Source organism: Poecilia reticulata, chromosome 6 (assembly GCF_904066995.2).
Source record: "Poecilia reticulata chromosome 6, P_reticulata-male-v2, whole genome shotgun sequence".
Lineage (NCBI taxonomy): Eukaryota > Metazoa > Chordata > Actinopteri > Cyprinodontiformes > Poeciliidae > Poecilia > Poecilia reticulata.
This window is the reverse complement of record NC_088835.1, coordinates 16,984,517-17,001,978: the sequence shown is the minus strand read 5'-3', so window position 1 is coordinate 17,001,978 and position 17,462 is coordinate 16,984,517. Positions and strand designations below refer to the sequence as shown.

General features: G+C 39.5%; 3 protein-coding genes across 9 annotated transcripts in view; 1 reads left to right on the top strand and 2 right to left on the bottom strand.

Moving 5' to 3' along the window:
• phrf1 (PHD and ring finger domains 1) overlaps window positions 1–17,462 on the bottom strand; it is a 97,749-nt gene that overhangs the window by 64,580 nt on the left and 15,707 nt on the right. Inside the window, exon 17 of one of the 6 annotated variants that reach the window (XM_081608051.1) lies at window positions 16,174–16,640. The exons of the other annotated variants lie outside the window; for them this stretch is intronic. Within the exon in view, the coding sequence (XP_081464177.1) occupies window positions 16,506–16,640 (135 nt within the window). The 3' untranslated portion in view covers window positions 16,174–16,505. Of the gene's footprint in view, window positions 1–16,173; window positions 16,641–17,462 lie in introns of those variants that run through there. 6 annotated transcript variants of the gene reach the window in all.
• ascl1b (achaete-scute family bHLH transcription factor 1b) lies at window positions 4,684–6,443 on the bottom strand. The gene has a single exon (XM_008411523.3). The coding sequence runs from the start codon at window positions 6,052–6,054 to the stop codon at window positions 5,452–5,454; it is 603 nt and encodes a 200-aa protein (XP_008409745.1). The 5' UTR covers window positions 6,055–6,443; the 3' UTR covers window positions 4,684–5,451.
• On the top strand, window positions 12,622–16,182 carry irf7 (interferon regulatory factor 7). 2 transcript variants are annotated; one of them, XM_008411522.2, is made up of 10 exons: window positions 12,622–12,730; window positions 12,979–13,132; window positions 13,395–13,566; window positions 13,658–13,758; window positions 13,864–13,915; window positions 14,013–14,117; window positions 14,212–14,414; window positions 14,979–15,180; window positions 15,282–15,397; window positions 15,476–16,182. In XM_008411522.2, the coding sequence occupies exons 1-10, from the start codon at window positions 12,723–12,725 to the stop codon at window positions 15,680–15,682; spliced, it is 1,320 nt and encodes a 439-aa protein (XP_008409744.1). In that variant the 5' UTR covers window positions 12,622–12,722; the 3' UTR covers window positions 15,683–16,182. The 2 variants fall into 2 exon arrangements, with proteins under 2 accessions (XP_008409744.1, XP_008409743.1); XM_008411521.2 differs by having other exon boundaries at window positions 14,010–14,117.

The following is a 17,462-nucleotide window of genomic DNA, read 5'->3' as shown; positions in this document are numbered from 1 at the left end:
TACTAGAATTGTATAAAGGTATTTGTGCAGTAGATACACTGGTTGAAAGAATACACATATTTATTAAAATTTTTTCGTGATAACCACAAGCTTCAGCTTATTTTACTGTTTTTTATGTGATAAATCAACACAATGCATCACATAGTTATTAAATGGAAGGGATTGACGCATGGCTTTCAAATGTATTCATGAATGATAATCTGAAAAGTGCGGCACGCATTTATTTTCAGCTCCCTCAGTCACAGCTCGCTCTGAATTCAGGAAGAGCATCTCTTGTGGTAAACTGCTTGTAGCACTCACATGGATTTATTTCAACAACAGCTCACATCTGGCCCACCATTCCGTGCTCAGTGATCAACATGACTTGGTAGAGTCTGAGTTGTATCTTCAGATGTTGTTTTATTAAGCTAGTCTTGCTCCAAATCTCCCCACATTTCTATTGCTGAGCTCTGCTGTGTTCTTTCTTCTTTGTGATGCTGTTTGTTTCCCAAGATTTCTAACGAACCTCTGAGGCCTTCACAAAACAGCTTATTTATACTGAAAATACACGACACATGGAAAAGCTTCAAACATCAAGCATAATTTGTTTTCAAAACCCAGAAAGACCTGCAAACTCAGGCACACAACTATTATACATTTTAATCATAAGAAATACCAGAGAGAAATAAGGAAATAAGAGAGACAAGGCACAATCCTTATAAGAAGTTTCACGTAAGAGCAATTTAGAGAGAACAGGTGGTCTAGCAATGATGTTTTTGGACTTTGGGAGGAAGCTCGAGTACCTGGAGAGAACCCACGCTTGCAAAGGGAGAACAAGGACATTGTAACTTGTCTCTTATCCAGCTGCTGTGTGTTTATGTGTTTTGAGAGGGGGCTCGGTGTAGAAGGTAAGTGGGTGGTGGTGGGATAAATGAGACAGCTACATCAGTTCAGCATGCTCTCTGTCTGTGTTAAAGATAAACTCATGTGGAGCTTCTGCTTAAACATTAATGCTGCGCTCAAGGCTGCACAGAACCTCGTTTTTGCACAAAGTCTACATCTGATTCACTTTCATGTTCCATCTTCAGTTTCTTTGTTTTAAAGTATAAATCCAAGACATTTATTATTTATCATTGCTTGGATTAAAATCTTTGCCTGTCCTCCCCCCAACCCCCAGAAAAAAAAAATTATAAATTTTTTCATTAGGGTTCATTTCTTCTGACCCAATATGACAAAAACAAGTCTTGTGTTTATATTTTTGTTCAGTGCAGTTAAATCGGTTTCTAAGCCAATGATCAAACTCATATTTTCAGATTTTTTTATATAAAAAAGTATGTTATCATTTATCACAATAAAAAGTAAATATACTGTATGCTGTCTCTAAGATTTGTCTCTCTACAAACAGAAGTTTTAAAATAAAATCTTTTAAAAAAGTTCAATCAAATTATGTACTGTAAAATTTATCACAAAGAAAAAAAGTCTGAAATGTGTGGCATGCGTTTGTTTTCTGCTTCCACTCCATTTTAAATGCTTTGTAGAACTTTGTTTTGTGGAAATTGGAGTTGATTTTTTTTTTTTTTTTTTTGAGATATGCCAAAAAAAATGTTCTGGTTTTCATATTTCATAGAATCTAAACTTTGTCCATTGTTCTCTGTAAGATACCCCAACGTTTGGTCAGATCAGATAAAGTTTCTACAAACATCAATTTTCAAGCCTTTCCTCAGATTCTCAGTTGAATTTTTAGATCTGGACTTTGACTGTGTTCCTGATCCTGGGCATCCACCGTCATGCATGTTTTATGAGCTTTTCTACTGCTGAATACTTGCCTTAAATTAATGAGTGAATGGCCTTTTCAGTGCTTGGTGGCAATGCCCTTTATTTGACTCTCTCCACGGCCTTGTCACCTCTGACTAGGTTCAAAATCATTGCTGAAGAAAAGCCCCCCCACAGGATGATGCTGTCACCTCCATGTTTAGCTCTGGGAATGATGTGTTCAAGGTAATGTTCAGCTTAAGTTTTTCTTTCTTTCATTTTTTTTTCTTTTTTGTCTGTAATGATGCCTGTTAAAATTTGGCTTTGTTTAAAGAAGAGCACCTACTGTAGGACTTCATCTTTTAATATTGGCTTTCTGTGCTACTTTGTGTTGATCTAGCTCATGACTTCCCAATAAAATAAACTGAAGTTTGTGCTTTTAATTTTGACTAACGGAGAAAAACTTAGAGAAAAGCACATTTACTTAACTAAGGATGATTAAGTGAAGCACAACTCAATAAAAATGAACCAATATTTCAGAATATTTCAGGTCTTGGCAGAGATAAACAAATTTGGATGAAAAGGATCTAGAAGAGGTTTTGGTAAGCATGGATTGCCGCAGGATTTTTGCCTAAAACATTACCCCAAAGAACTCCCAATGAACGGAAGCCCATCTCCCCATTCTGGTAGTTGCAACAGATTACCAATCAGCACTCCTGTTTACTCACGCGTCAGCTCTATTGCGCAAGAAAACAGTCAGGAGCAGCTGGTGATTGATGTCGAGCTAAAATTAAAGCGGCCCTTATATATTGTGGAGGTGAAAATGACCCATGCACAAGCTGACATGGATAAATCATTTCCCCCCTCAGCTCCTCAAGGAAAGAATAGAATATCCATCCAAACGGGACGAGGGACAAGCTCTTATTTTCGCTTGGTGCCGTGGCCTCTGCCTGACACTGGACCGCGTAAGAAACCGCATTTCGAGCCAACAATAGTGGACTAGCGGGGGTTCTTCTGCGCCTCGCATTGATTCGTCTTTTTGAGCCTCTGTGGCGTTAAAGGTTATAATGGAGAGGGTAATTAATGTCATCTATCACTTGTTTGATTCTGTCGCTGCTTCCACCTGACAGGCCTCACATGCGCGAGCCGTGAGCCAATAGGAGCGCGAGAGGCTTTGTCACCGAACGCAGGGCACGTGTCTCACACCTGCAGGCTGCTGGGTTTGTCTTCCAGTCTGCTTTGGAGAAGGACAAGAAGAAGAAGAAGCAGCAGAGGAAACTTTTTTTGTTTTAGTTTATAAAAAAGTTTCATTGGACCCAAATCAGACATGATGTCTGGTTCCACCTTTTCCCTCAAAAAGATCTATGTATGTGGAAAAGCCCATTTCCGCCCCTTGAAATAAAAATACAACTGGACATGAGGTTAAAAGTAATAAATATAAGATACATCATTATGATCTGATTTTTTTAGGCTATGTTTTCAAAATACAAATCCATATTTGTAAGACAAATTATTTTAGATTTTAAACTCGCAAGACTCAAAGAAATTAATTTGACATTCAATGTTATAATTACGAGATGCAAAGTTACATAAAAAATTGGAACATATGATTTTGATTTTGAGATGAATCAGTATGAGCTGAAGTAAGAATTGTTAAATTAAAGGTCATAATTTGACTTCTAACGATATATAAATAAGAATTGGGAGAGTTCAAGTCACAATTGTGACCCTTTAACTCACAAATATGAGATTCAAAGTTAAATTTATGATTCTTAAAGTCGCAATACGGGATTCAAATGAACAATTCTGGGTTTGACTTGTGCACTCTTAATGATATGCAAACTCAATTACAACATTCAACTCATCATTTCAATTTCAAACTCATGTGTAAACTTTAGGAAACTTTTTACATTTAAAGTAAGACTTTTGACTGCCACATTCACAATTATGACATGCAAATTCCTAAGTTTAATTCCAATCATATATTGTCATTTCAAGCTGATAACAGATATCCTCCATTATCATAACTCTGATTTTTCAGTCTTCTGAGATTTCGAGTTAATGTTTTTCATAATCATGAGATTCATTTTAACATTGAAAATCATTCCATCAGTTCCACCGTTTGACTTTGAGACTGAGATATTCAGTCATAGTTATCAGAAGTAACAAATATTACACTATCAAAAATATGAGAAAGTCAAAATGATCTCAGTTATCACTTTCAAAGACTCCAGGTGAAATGAATCCTCTTTCACTCTATTTCTGCCTCCCTGAAGTAAGCTTCGGGTGTTTGTTTACCACAGAAGATCTTCCATAATTCGCATAATGAGGCGCAAAAGCTACGCACAATGGCGCTCACAATGGGGTGTTGTGCTCCCCATTTTGGTAGGAGACGGGCTTCTTGATTGGCTTGTGTGCTCCGTGAAAAACACAGTCGGGGATACAAGCAGCCTTACAACCCCAGGTTTTATTTAGATTGATCTCAATCGGGCAATAAGAATTTTGACCCGCCTTTTTGTCTCGCTGACTTTCCCCGAGCTATATTTCAAAGTGTCTATATGCCCTTTGAGTGAAATGAATTGCAGCCCCCACCTACGCCTCTCCATCCTCTCCCTCCGCCCCAGGCACTCTGAGCCATTATTGGTGTATGCAAAAGAAAACAATGCGATGCATGAAACGTAATATTAATCTCCCCGCCTTGAATGCGCACAAAGCGCCGTGGAAGGTGCGCGTCAATAATGGTTATTGAGTGCTCACCCAGCTGCGCAATTTTCCCCGTGTGCACAACCAAGTCGGGAAAAGGTCACGCATGGGGCTTTGAATAGAGGAGAAGCTCCCTATAGTTTGCTCAATTACCGTCCAGCACACTTGTCGCCCCCCGTCTCTCTCTACTTCACACACACACACATACACACCCAAGATAAAGTGAATAACCAGCACACTGCAAAGGCATAATATAAATAGGTTTAACTTTATTTATAAAAAAAACTTGTTTTACACAAAATATATCTGTTAAAATCGAATATTTACATTTTCGACTACGAGAAACAAGTGCATACATCAATAAAGGTTCTCTATCAAAAACAAGAAAAACACTACAGTCGGTCACAGGTAGTCATACGCGTCACACATGCCATACCTGACAGCTGCTTCTCAGGGCAACAACGCTGTCAGGAAAAAAAAAAAAAAAGTGGCAGTAATAACATTTCTGTTTGGCTCATTGTACAAAAATAATGTCTCCGTGTTAAAACATTTTGTCCTATGTTACAGTGTTACGAAATGTAAGCTACTACGTCAGAACTGAGAAAAAGTCCGTTGACGCGTCATCTTCCAGGAGGAAAAAAAAAAAAGAAGTGCAGCAGGTGAGGAAGGCAGTCCGTGTTTCCTGCAGGAATTTCAGCGCCGTCTCTGCACTTATCCTGCTGCGTCGCAGCTTAATTGCACTTAATCAAACAGAGCGTCAACATTTTTCACGCGTCAGTGTGAGTCCAGCTCCTCTCTTTCTTTCGGGGGGTGGAGGAGGGAGGGAAGGTGGCCGCTATTTATCTGCGACAGGATGCTCCCTCTCTCACTTTCTCACTATTGCTTTGCTCCCTCAGAAGCTTCGAGGGATACAAATCACCTGCAAGCACAGCGCGCAGGCTGCAGAAAGCTGTGTCAGCACTTCTTGCGAGAAGTCCGATTCATTGCCAAAAGAGTTTGATTGCGGCGCTGGCGGCGTCAGTATCTGTCAAACCAGGTTGTAAAGTCCAACAGTTCCTGCTCCTCTGAGCTCAGAGGCTCGTAGCCGCCTTCGTCTGATGAGTAGGTGGAGTGAGGCGAATCCGGGTCGGCGGAGTAGCTGTTGGAGAGCGTCGGGGACGGCAGCCCGCACTGGAACGCGGCTGAGACTGCGTCGTGCTCGTCGAGGAGCTGCTGCAGCGCCCTGATGTACTCCACCGCGGACCTGAGCGTCTCCACTTTGCTCATCTTCTTGTTAGCGGCGCCGTTCGGCACGTGCTGACGCAGCGTCTGGAAGCCCATGTTGACCTGCTTGACCCGGTTCCGCTCCCTCTCGTTCCGCCGGGCCACGGCCACGGGTTGCTGTTGTGGAATGGAGTAGCCGAGGCCATTGAAGCTCAGGCGCCGCTTGCAGCGCAGCAGCTCCGGGGAGCTGGAGCGCTGTCTCTTCAGCACCTTGGTTTTGCTCTGGAAGGCGACTGCCGCGCTGGCGTTCGGGTGCGCTGCGGGTCCAGCTGCGTCCTGGGCCGGTGCGTGCAGACTGATGGTGGCACGTCCGAAGGTGAATGCCGTCTGCGTGGTGGTGATGGTCGCAGTTTCCATCTCGCTGACAGAGCTACTAACGTGATGAATTCAGAGAGTAAGTGAGTGGGTTGGCAGTGTTCAGCTCTCGTGTCCTTCGCGTGGGGACCGTGTGGCTAACTCTCGTCCAACTCTCTCTTGACTGCTTACACTCCACGAGCCGATCTGACCCAAACTTTGGCAGCACTCCGCTTTTTCAACACGCGCCCCAGCACGCACCCCACCCACACCCCTCTTTTTGGGGAGACGCACGCTTTTCGTGGCGATGCCCCGCCCCCGCTGTGTGATTCTCCAGCAAGCCCGACTCCCCCTCGGGCCAGGCGCGTGGCTCAGGGAGCTCAATAAACAATCCCGAGCTTTCACTGCGCCGGGAGCACGCGCTGGGCTCATTTACATTCCAATGTCTCCAACTTGAAGGCCCATTGGTCGATTCAAACGGCCTGCAACCGTGCGAAAAGAAAGAAAGGGAGAAGAAAAAAAATACAGACAGAAAGAAGAAAAAGAGTGGGGAATAAAGGGGGAAAAAGTGCATAGTTCGGTTCTTTGAAATGCCTTTTGAATCCAACATTGTAACTCTGGAACGTCTTCAAATTATCAGCGCCTCCACCCCCACCACCGCCGCCGCCGCCACCTCCCCAGCCCCGACCATCTTTCCCCCGAAGCTATTTACAATCGTAAATACCAAGGACGCTAACTGTCGTATCTAGGCGACAGATTTGCAAAGAGAAAATAAGTTGCAAGCGTGTCTCAAAAAAGCAAAAAATAATAAGATGACGAAGCTAGCATGAGGAGAAGTTCATCAAAACATCAAATTCACTGTATCAAATAAAGCTGTGACTTCTCTGCTCAAAGCAAGTCCAGCTGAATTCAAAAAAGCTGTAAAAACGTTTTCGAAAAAAACCCAGTTCTAAAGTCCGGTCTCACGGATGTGGAATTTCAGCACCACATTTCACTGGACAGTCGAAGGGCGAACAAATAATCTGCAAGTTTTCTTCGCTTGACTTCAAAATGTGTCTATTCCCTAATTATTGTTTTGTTTGTTTGTTTACTCTTCATGTCTTGTCGTACAACAACCAAGAAACCTGTTGTTTATGCTTAAAAGTCTCTGGCATAAAAAAACAAATCACTGTAGGAAGTCAGCATGGAAGCGCTACAGCTCTACAGGCAAAAAATAAAAATGTGTCTGACACCCTCTGGTGGATTGAAAAAGACATTACACATTATAATCCAATTCGAAGTGAAATAAATTTTAGACCCATGAATCTCAGAGTGGTGGTTTAACTGTACTAGAAACATAGACACTGTTGCGAACGAGATACTTCTACCTGTTGCTCGTTGTTATCCAGTCTCCCCAGGTCCATTAATGTCAGGTGTAAAAGTGAAACCAAGACAACAGTCACTGTTCAATTTCACAGTCAACAAGAATTTACTAAAACAACCAAAGGCATAAAATCGGACCAACATCTCAATATGATCATCAGAACCCAAAGCCACAAAGAAGAAATTACCTCAGAAAAGTGCATAAAAGACACATCTATGGAGAGCGCCGTCGTGGACAAGAAAAACAAACACCAGCGATCTGACTAGCTGTTTTATCTCACTTATTTTTAAATCAAAGTACCTCAAGACAGTTTTTTGCTGTCTGATGCATTCTGACGTACCGTGGTCTCTGCCTGCGTGAAAACAGCCCGCAATGACGTGCTGTTGTTTGCACACAGGAGACCATGCAGGTGTTGACAAGGTCAAGGGATGAATCTATCCGTGGTCCAAGCCATCCTTCCCACATACTTTTCCAGGGTATGAACAATAGATGTGCTTATTTCATATTAGGACTGATATTTAACAAATATCCGTGTTTTTTCATCCATTCAAACTGCTTTAAGCTGGTTCCTGAGTCCACAACAGAGCTCTCCTGACCTCTCCTCTGGCCCAGTGCATTAAACAGCAGATTTTGATTATAAAAATTACCACGTGTCATATAATATCTTCAAACTCATGAAATGAAACTCATGAAACAGAAATGAGCTATTTCAATACTAAAACATCTATTACTCTCAATATTTTCTGATTAGTTTTTCTACTTTGGTTATAATGACCTAAAATGTTTATCAGATGAATATATATGACTTATACACTTTTAAGAATGTAATCTAATATGAAAAACTCTACTACATAGACTAATTTTAATCAAAATGTGAGATTTATATCTAAGAAAAAACTACTGATTGTTATATATTTATCAAACCATAAGTCTAAATCTAACGCAAATTGAGGCCTCCTCAAAACAATCATGATCAAACTAATATTTCAACATGCGCCAAGTTAAACATAATTAAAACTAGCATAATTAAACTGTTATTTCCAGCAACATACATGTGTGTGCATATACATATATATGCATATACATATTTATGCACACACACATTACTCAAAGGTATTAAAAAGCATTTTCAACATTTATTAAGAAAACATTAAGAAATATCTGTGCTTTCAACTCTTTCAAAGCCATAGTAATAAAATGGCTATATCCGGGGGTGGTCGGGTATATCTGACATTTACCTTTCAAATGTCATAATTCTGTATATATCAAGTGTTGAAGGAGTTTTCCCTCTCCTTGTCACCAGTAGGGGGCACTTAAGGAACCCTCTAGCGATCTCTGTTACTCAGCTGTTAGTGTTGGTCTTGTGGTATCTCTTCTGCCATTTAGTTGAATATCCTGATCACAAGAGAGCCAAATGAAACTGAGTATACTGTTATTCCTTTGCAATTTAAATTTTAAATATGACTATGACAAGCCTTACAAATCTTATTAAGCTGCCAGAAGGTGTGAATTTCTTAGTTAAAATGTCAGTTTTACTTGTAATTGAATGTTTGCTTTTCACACCTGTGATCTTCGCTGTGTCTTCTTGGAGCAACATTCCAGTGTTTTAAGAAACGGTTGTTCCTATCTTTTTAAACTGTAATATGACACCATGTGACATTTTTACCATCACAATAAGTACAGCTTAGTTTCACTTCTGTCCAAAAATAGACCCATTAAGCCTGCCAGGCTAGTAGGTACAGGTAAAGGTGTGTCTGTTTACAGGAATTGTTTTAAACTCAAGTCTTCCCGACAGTTTGTGAACAATGTGTTCACACACATAGACTCACATGCAGGTCGGCAATTGACTGACTGAGATTGCGTGGCTGAGTGGGGAATCTGCACATGATAGATGAAGACAGAACCAATATTAGAAGAGGAATTAATTAAGAATGAGTGTTTTAAGAATTCCCTGTAAAAATCCCCTTAAAACAGTGAAAGATTTACAACTGACTGCAGCTGCACAATGAAAGTTTGCCCTCTAAGAACTAACATCCGTGTTTGGTATTGGCACCATGCAAGCCATCTTAAGTCAACATACTGCTTAAAGGATTGGTTTATTTAGACGGCACTAATTCACATCAAATGTCATCGAAGGATACAAGCAGTCTAAGTTCATATTCAGATACAAAATCAAATCTTGTCAATAAAATTCAAAACTGTCAAAATCATCAGCCCAACCCAAACATTTTGGGTTTGCACCCAAATTATAATATAATATAATATAATATAATATAATATAATATAATATAATATAATATAATATAATATAATATAATATAATATAATAAAGTTGGATTCAGTTGATCATTTAACACCAGCTGATATAAATTGTCTAATGAAGCTCATCTAACAGCTCTGGATGAATCCATCATCCTGCACAAGCATGTGGCCACAGACTAGTCACCGACTAGGAAGAGACGTCCGGGAAAATAAGGCTCAATATGAGGGACCGTCTACTATGACTGGGATTACAGAAAGGGAGTTAGAAAACCCCTCACAAAAGAACTGGTCCAACTGTACTTTCTATAGCAAAAGACAAAAAAATTGGTGCAGAGTATGTTGCAAAAATAGCCTCAACCATTAAATACACTCTAAACTCACTAGTTTAAGAGCAAATTTGAGAATAAATGGCATCATAAAGGCCAAGAAACACAACAGGGAGGTTAGGAAGAAAATTGTGGAGATGTTTGAAGCTAATCTGGATTACAAAACAACTTGTATAGTTTTGATTCTCTCATGAATCAATGCTCAATCATCATATAAAAATTATGATTTTTATAAGACAGTTTGCCACAAGCCACACAAATGGCACAGAAAACATGTAAAAGAATGTGCTCTGGTCAGATGAGAGCAAAGTTAAACTTGTTGACCTGCATGTGAAATGGTCTTTGTGACAGATTGTACACACCATCATTGCCACAGTAAAACATAGTGATGGCAGCATTATACTATGGGATTCCTTTTATTCAGCAGCGCAAGACAACCTGGTCAAACTGAATGGGACAATGGATGAAGTTAAAGAAAGAAAAACTCTGGAAGAAAACCTGTGAGAGTCTACAAAAGACTTGAGACTGGACAGACGTTAGACTTGAACATTAAAGTTCATGGTTTCCTTCCAAATGGAGCCAGAGCTGTCTTTCAATAAAGTAAAACAGATATCATTTTCACAATTATGTTCAATCTGGCATTGGCATTTTCAGTTGAAATGTGACAAAATGTAGAAAATTCAATACATTTGTATTACATTCCACTGTGTTAACATTGTGCATGCATAATAAATTAGCATTATGTGGAAGCTGGATCTTCTAACAATGTTCCACGACTCCACTGGGGGCTTTTCTCCTCTTGGAGGGGCTGTTTGAATAGCGTGCATATTATTTCCTGTGACCAGAAAAATGGAAGTGTTCCTTTATAGAGTTTGTATCGCTTCCCTATTCCTGACACATTTCTAGGCTATTTGTACGTCTGAGAACTCTAGTCCTTACACAGTGAGGTGGAAATATCTTGTCTAACGCGACTTGTGGTCAGGACACAATGATACATAGAGGAAGGTGTTTCCCCTCGGATGCAAAATAATAAGACGAAGCGGAGTCGCAGTGGCGATTTTCAGGACATAGGAACCTGACGTTTGACCTTTTCCTCATTTTTGTGCTTGAGTTGTGGAATATAGAGCAAAAAAGAAGCAGTACTATGCTGTGATGAAATTCTAATTCCGGAAAGAGGAAATTGTGTCCAGTTGGTTTTTCATGCCGTTTGTCTAAAAACAACTCCCTCTCTCTGATTCAGTCTCATGACGGGTTCACACCTGCATGATTCAGATACTGAAAGTGTCAGGACCACATGAATGTTTAAATGAGTTGTCTGAATTCTGTGGAACTGGGTGGTTTCGTGGCACACCAATTTAGCAAAGATCTAAAGGTACACCTGGTCTGTGAAGGTAAAGCTTCTTCTTAAAGCTTTCACCTGAAACTTCATTTTTTTACTGAGGGGTCACAATCCTGCGTCAAATGTGCCTTTAAATTAATATTACATACTCCAGCTAAATGTTTTAACTCGGATTTTCACATGATTTTATTTAAGGAATCGAGTTTTAGAGTTGAAACTCAAAACAAATATAAGACTTGGACCTCCAATCTTAAAAATTAAAAACCTGTAAATCCCAGTGCAATTCAAGATAAAGTAAATTCCAGTGGCGTTGTAATTCATGGTTGAAAAAGACAGGACAAAGAGCATACTGTGGGGTGTGTGGTGATGAAAAAATAGATGACGCAAGGTAATCCCTTAACGTGATGAAACACGATCAGCAAGAAAACTTTCAGTTTCCTATGAAGCAGGGAGCTCGGGCTGTTCCGCATCCGGTGTGTACCGTCTCCACTTCTGAGTGGATGCCACCTCCCTTAAAAGGAGGAGTTTATGGCAGGCCGTTTGAACATAAAATCGATTTCACCGCACTCACGTTCAAGATATCAATAAATCAATCAATCAAATTTTATTTGTATAGCACATTTCAGCAGCACGGCATTTCAAGGTGCTTTATATAATTAAAATAAAAACAGCATGTGACCGTGAATAAACAGTTAGAAAGACAAAGAGAATTTTATTTATTTTTTTGATATGTGAAATTGGCTTATGAGTGACCATACACTAGTAAATGAAGATATCTCTAACTACATTCTGACAATTATAATTGACGTCAGATTTACTGTTGATTTGTATGGAGGCTTCAGTTTACTTTTAGCTTTTCAAAACCTTTTTTTAAGTGCATTGTGTTTGTCGTAAGTGACTAAAGAAAATCTGCAGATTTCCGAAGCAGTCTTCAAGTGCATGAAGGCATTTTTCTGACAAGCGCACCCACAATTCTGCAGGCAACTGTTTGGACAGCTCAGTGGCAGAAGAAGGGATCGACCTTGCAATTCTTAAAACATTACGTTTGAGATAAATTGTAAATAAAGATGTGTGACGTGAAATGAGTGATGTAATTTGAGATATCTTGAAAGGAATTTTAACTTGTCAAAACGTAGTTGAAAATGTCGTTAATCGTTATTCTCACTAGTCATAATATAAATGTAAATATCTTAACTTACTATTCAGGATAGTCAAAATGTAGTTGCGTCTAGTCAAAATGCAGTTTTGGATATCTAGAATGTATTATAGGCAGACGAAACCGATTTTATGTTAAAATGGCCTGCCATATAACAAAACCCCTAGCCCACATCACGTCATAGATGTGGGTGTATAAAATTTGCAAAATTACCGAGACAGGATCCTGTCTCAAACTAGTACAGCTGGTAGTACAGTACAGCAATATTAATATATCTGCGGCACAATGCAAAGGTATGATGACACATCTGCTTTTCTGCTCTGGGCATTTTGCCATTTTATTTATTTTGAACTGGTTTATTTACTGGGTATTTGGAACTAGTGATGTTTAGTGTGGAGTCGTTTTTTTTTTTTAACGCACGGAGTTCATGATAAATGTGCCTGCATATTGCCTTCTCTGCATATTCTCTCACTTCCATGTGTTGGCGCCTTTTGTTAAGTTGCTTCTCTGAACAATACGGGTCTGTCGTGTTTCCTCACAGTCCACCCAAGCCTCAGTTTGCCAGTTGGCTCATCGAGCAAGTGGAGACGGGCCAGTACATGGGGCTGTGCTACGTGGATCAAAACAAATTCAGAGTGCCGTGGAAGCACAACTCCAGGAAAGACTGCAACGATGAGGATAGTAAAATATTCCGGGTATGTTTCAGCAGCTTAAGTATTTTTATGACTCTGGTATCTATATAGTAAGACGTACACATACATGTATGTACACAGACAGACAGACAGACAGACAGACAGACAAATAGATAGATATAGGTGTATGTATAATTAATGTGTGTAAATATATTGACATATTTAGCCCAGCTGTTTTAGTCCAGACTTAAAAAGCCGTTTTTTATCTACAATGTCAAGAGAATTTCTGCTCTGTGTCTGATGCTTTGAATGTGTGTGTCCACAGGCCTGGGCAGTGGCGAGTGGGAAAATCAACGAGTTCCCCAATGACAAGGCCAGATGGAAAACCAACTTCCGCTGTGCTCTTAACAACCTGTCTCAGCGCTTCAAGATGGTCACAGATAATTCCAAGAATCAAGATGACCCCCATAAAATCTACGAGATTATGAACACCGACGGTGAGTAGCTATTTGACCTTAGCTTTAGGATGTGGAGAACCTTTGTTTAAGACAAAACTCAGCAGGATTGTCTTTTTTTCTTTAACTGCAGGCAACTATGAAGGTTTGCCAATGCAAGATTCCCAGGAGGAATCTGACATGACTCCAGATATATTCAGCCCAACCTCTGAGTATTTTCCCGCAGGAAATGAGGTGCAGGATTACCTGTAGTGCACTTTCACTTCTGTTAACAAGTTAAATATTCACAGACAGGCTGGTGCTTAAATGGTAACATAATATTTTGTTCTCCCCATGTAGCACAATCTGCATCAGGACTTCATGGCCCTGGATCTTGGCAACCAATCAGCAGGTAAAACTTAATATGTAAAAGACAATATTACATTTGTCAGAGGTGTTTATGTTGAAGATTAAGTTAACAATCTTAAACGATCTTTCATTCTAAGCAGAAGAGCAGTTGTGGATACGGCATAATAATCCTGTTCTCGATTATCCTACTGCAACTGAGAACCTTCCGCAATATTTACCAGCCGATCAGATGGCCTACAATCAAGGTATGCTTGATAAAAGAGACTAAAACATGTTTATAATAGCATAAACTTTTGCAGAGTGACCCTTACTAATTTTATCTCTTCATATTCCAAACAGTAAATGCTTCTCCGGTCCTCAGTTCACCACAGCAGCCTAGTCTGTACGATCTGGAGATCTCCATCCATTACAGGAAGAAGGAAATGCTGAAGACGACGCTGCACACTAACCGTCTTCAGCTCCACTACCACAGCGAGGACCCCAAGTTCAACGCCTCTCAACTCTGCTTTCCTTCCACTGAGGGCCTGCTGGACCACAAACAGGTACATCTTTACATTCACTGACATTGGATGGGCTCTGAGTCAATTTGCCATGATTTTGTATCCACGCTTTACTCTTTCATACCTACAAGCAAATAAGATTAGTCCAATGTTCTTCAAACCATTGTGTAAAAGTTTTGATTTAGTTTTGCTAAGCATTGGTTTGAAACCAAGGCAGACTTTTCTTAAACAATTAAGACAAACTGAAATGGAAATCTGTTCATTTGAAATTGGATGCCCCATTTGATGTGATTAGTTAAAGGGAACATTTTCCTTGGACAGCGTCTGTAAATACTTTGTGTTGAACTTCTGTGTTTTAAAATGGTAAGAGTCACAGAAATCAAGGACATTTCAAATGCAAAAAAGATTCCTGGATTTGAAGGAACTCACAAAGAGCTCCAACTGCTGAAAAGCCCCAAGAGCCAGGGTTTCTTTTGAATTTCCCTTTTGTATCCGTGTTATGTGCATGGTTTTCTTCAATCTCCACGAGGGAAGGCTAGAACATGCAGTGAGGACAAACGTGGTATAAAGAATTTGTTGTTCTGATTACGTCATTCTGTGCCCCAGATTGAATACACCAACCGCATACTGAGCAGCATCCAGCGAGGCCTGCTTTTGGAGGTACAAGAGACCGGTATCTACGCCAGTAGGCATGACAACTGCCACGTGTTTGCCAGCACCAGTGACCCCAACGTAGCTCATCCAAACCCCCAAAAATTGCCCAAAAACACAGTGATGGAGCTCCTCAGTTTTGACAAATATGTTAATGGTTGGTTTGAACTTTCCATTCCTTTTGAATTACATTTCTCGTTTCTGTTAGACTTCATAAGCACTGACTTAAACCCATCTTCTTCCTGTGTGTGTTTTTAGAGCTTAAACATTTCAAGGAGAACAATGGCCGCTCTCCTGAATACACCATCAACATGTGCTTCGGAGAGAAGTTTCCAGAGGGAAAACCGCTGGAAAAGAAGCTTGTCGTCGTGAAAGTAAGACTTTACCGTTTACTTTGTTTGCTCCTTTCTCAGTCAGTAAAGCGATTTAACGTTCATCCTTTACGCCTACAGGTGGTGCCTCTAATTTGTCGATATTTTCATGACATTGCCCAGATGGAGGGGGCTTCATCTCTTCACAGCGCCAACATCAGCCTGCAGATTTCACACAACAGCCTCTTTGACCTCATCAGCTCTGTGTTTTCTCTGCCAGGAGCTGAAGAGCAACTAACCATTGGTGTGCCTTTCATTGATCAGACTGGAAACTTGATTTCTCACTGATCTCTTGTCAAAGTGATAACTGTAAGTTAAAGTGCAGAAAGTTAACTGACCCTTTACAATTAAGGCAAGATTAAACACAGCTCATCTCCTTTTCATTTGTTGTTTGCACCATTGAAACACTGACACTTAAACCACTACAAAAGCAGAAAGTCTCCTTAGCTAATGAACTGTTACAAAACAAACCTTTACACAATTACTGCACATATAAGATTCTCTTTTTACATATATGCCAATTTGTTTTTCAGTGTCCAGTTTCAGGAAAAAAAAATGTTGTATTGGTTTTTAGATAAGCTATAATCATGTCTGTTTTATTATCTCTGTAATAAATGTTTGTCTCTAAGAGCTTATATGTAGTAAATCAGTAGTAATGCAGTTCTACCCCACAGAGCTTATAAACTATGTAAAATGTAAATATATTAGATTATTATTTTTTCTGTATTTAACTGAGAATATATTAAGTTTTCAAATGGTAAAATAAAATAAAAAAAACCTGCCAAGAATCCGTGGTTTTCTTTATTACTGTACATAAAGTTCAGTCAAACTTTACAATAATGATTTTAAACTCTAAATGTTTGCATGGTTTAAATGATTAAATGTTGAAATGGGCAATCTTAAAATAATTATAGAAATAACTTTTATGTCCAGAATAAAATACTGGATAATGAAATGTGTACTTCACAAGCTCCCTTCAACACAACTACAAAAAAGTCACACAAAAAAACAAAAACAAATTAGTTGCATGCATTAACAACTACCAAAAACCTTAAAAAACAATGCATTGAAAAGCCTGATGGCAAGGAGATAAAAGTTGTTTTTCAATCTGTCAGTTGTTGCTTTCACACTTCTGTAATGCCTGCCAGAAGGCAGAAGTGAGAGCAAGGGGAGTTGGTGTGAGAGTTTTGGTTCTGACGATGTTTTTAGCTCTCTTTGTCATCGTGACCCAGGTGATATAGACGTCCTGAAGTGAGGGGAGAGAAGTTCCAGAGATTAATTGTTCAGTTATGACTCAAGTTAATAGACATAGGATATTTTTGGAACTTCAGAGGAGTCACTCTAATGTCTTAAAGGAGCTTACAAAACTAATTAAGAATCATTAATCTATGGGTGTCAAACATAATATTGCAGAATGACTCTTTTACAAGGAGCTGAGATTGTGGACATAAACAAGTTCATAGAAACACTCAAAAAAAAGAAATAATGTGGCCATCATAGGCCAAAAAATGACGTTCAGACTTTTTTGTCTAGAGACTTGACCATCTCTGAAGTTGAGAGAGACCAAGGTAAGGAAAACACCAGAGCAACAGGAAGACCTGTATCTGACCTAGTGAGGTCACTTTATCTTGTTCAGATGTGGTACTGGTTCAGTTCAGGTACTGATTCTGGTAGACCAAAGGTGGCTCTGAGTATTTGGGTCATATGCAATTTTTGGTCTTTTCCTTCATATTTTAAAATGAATTTTAAGCTATCAAACTCTGTAGTTGAATCTACACTTTAAAACGGTGGTTGTGCCAGTAAAAATATGAAAACTGGATAAATATTAATCTTTATAGATTCATTTGCAAATGTAGGTGTTTTTTAAGGGATAGAAAGCCACTCTGCACCACAGAAGCACTTAGGATGCCATACCCCTCGCTCTAAGAATGAGGAGCAAAGTATGAAATGGGACAAAGTGTTGGCTTCTTCTGATTGTACTGCTTCAGACCACAATAATATGACCAGCAGTAATAACATGGCATGCACTGTGAGCAGGTACTGGAACTTAAAATGACCAAAAAAATTG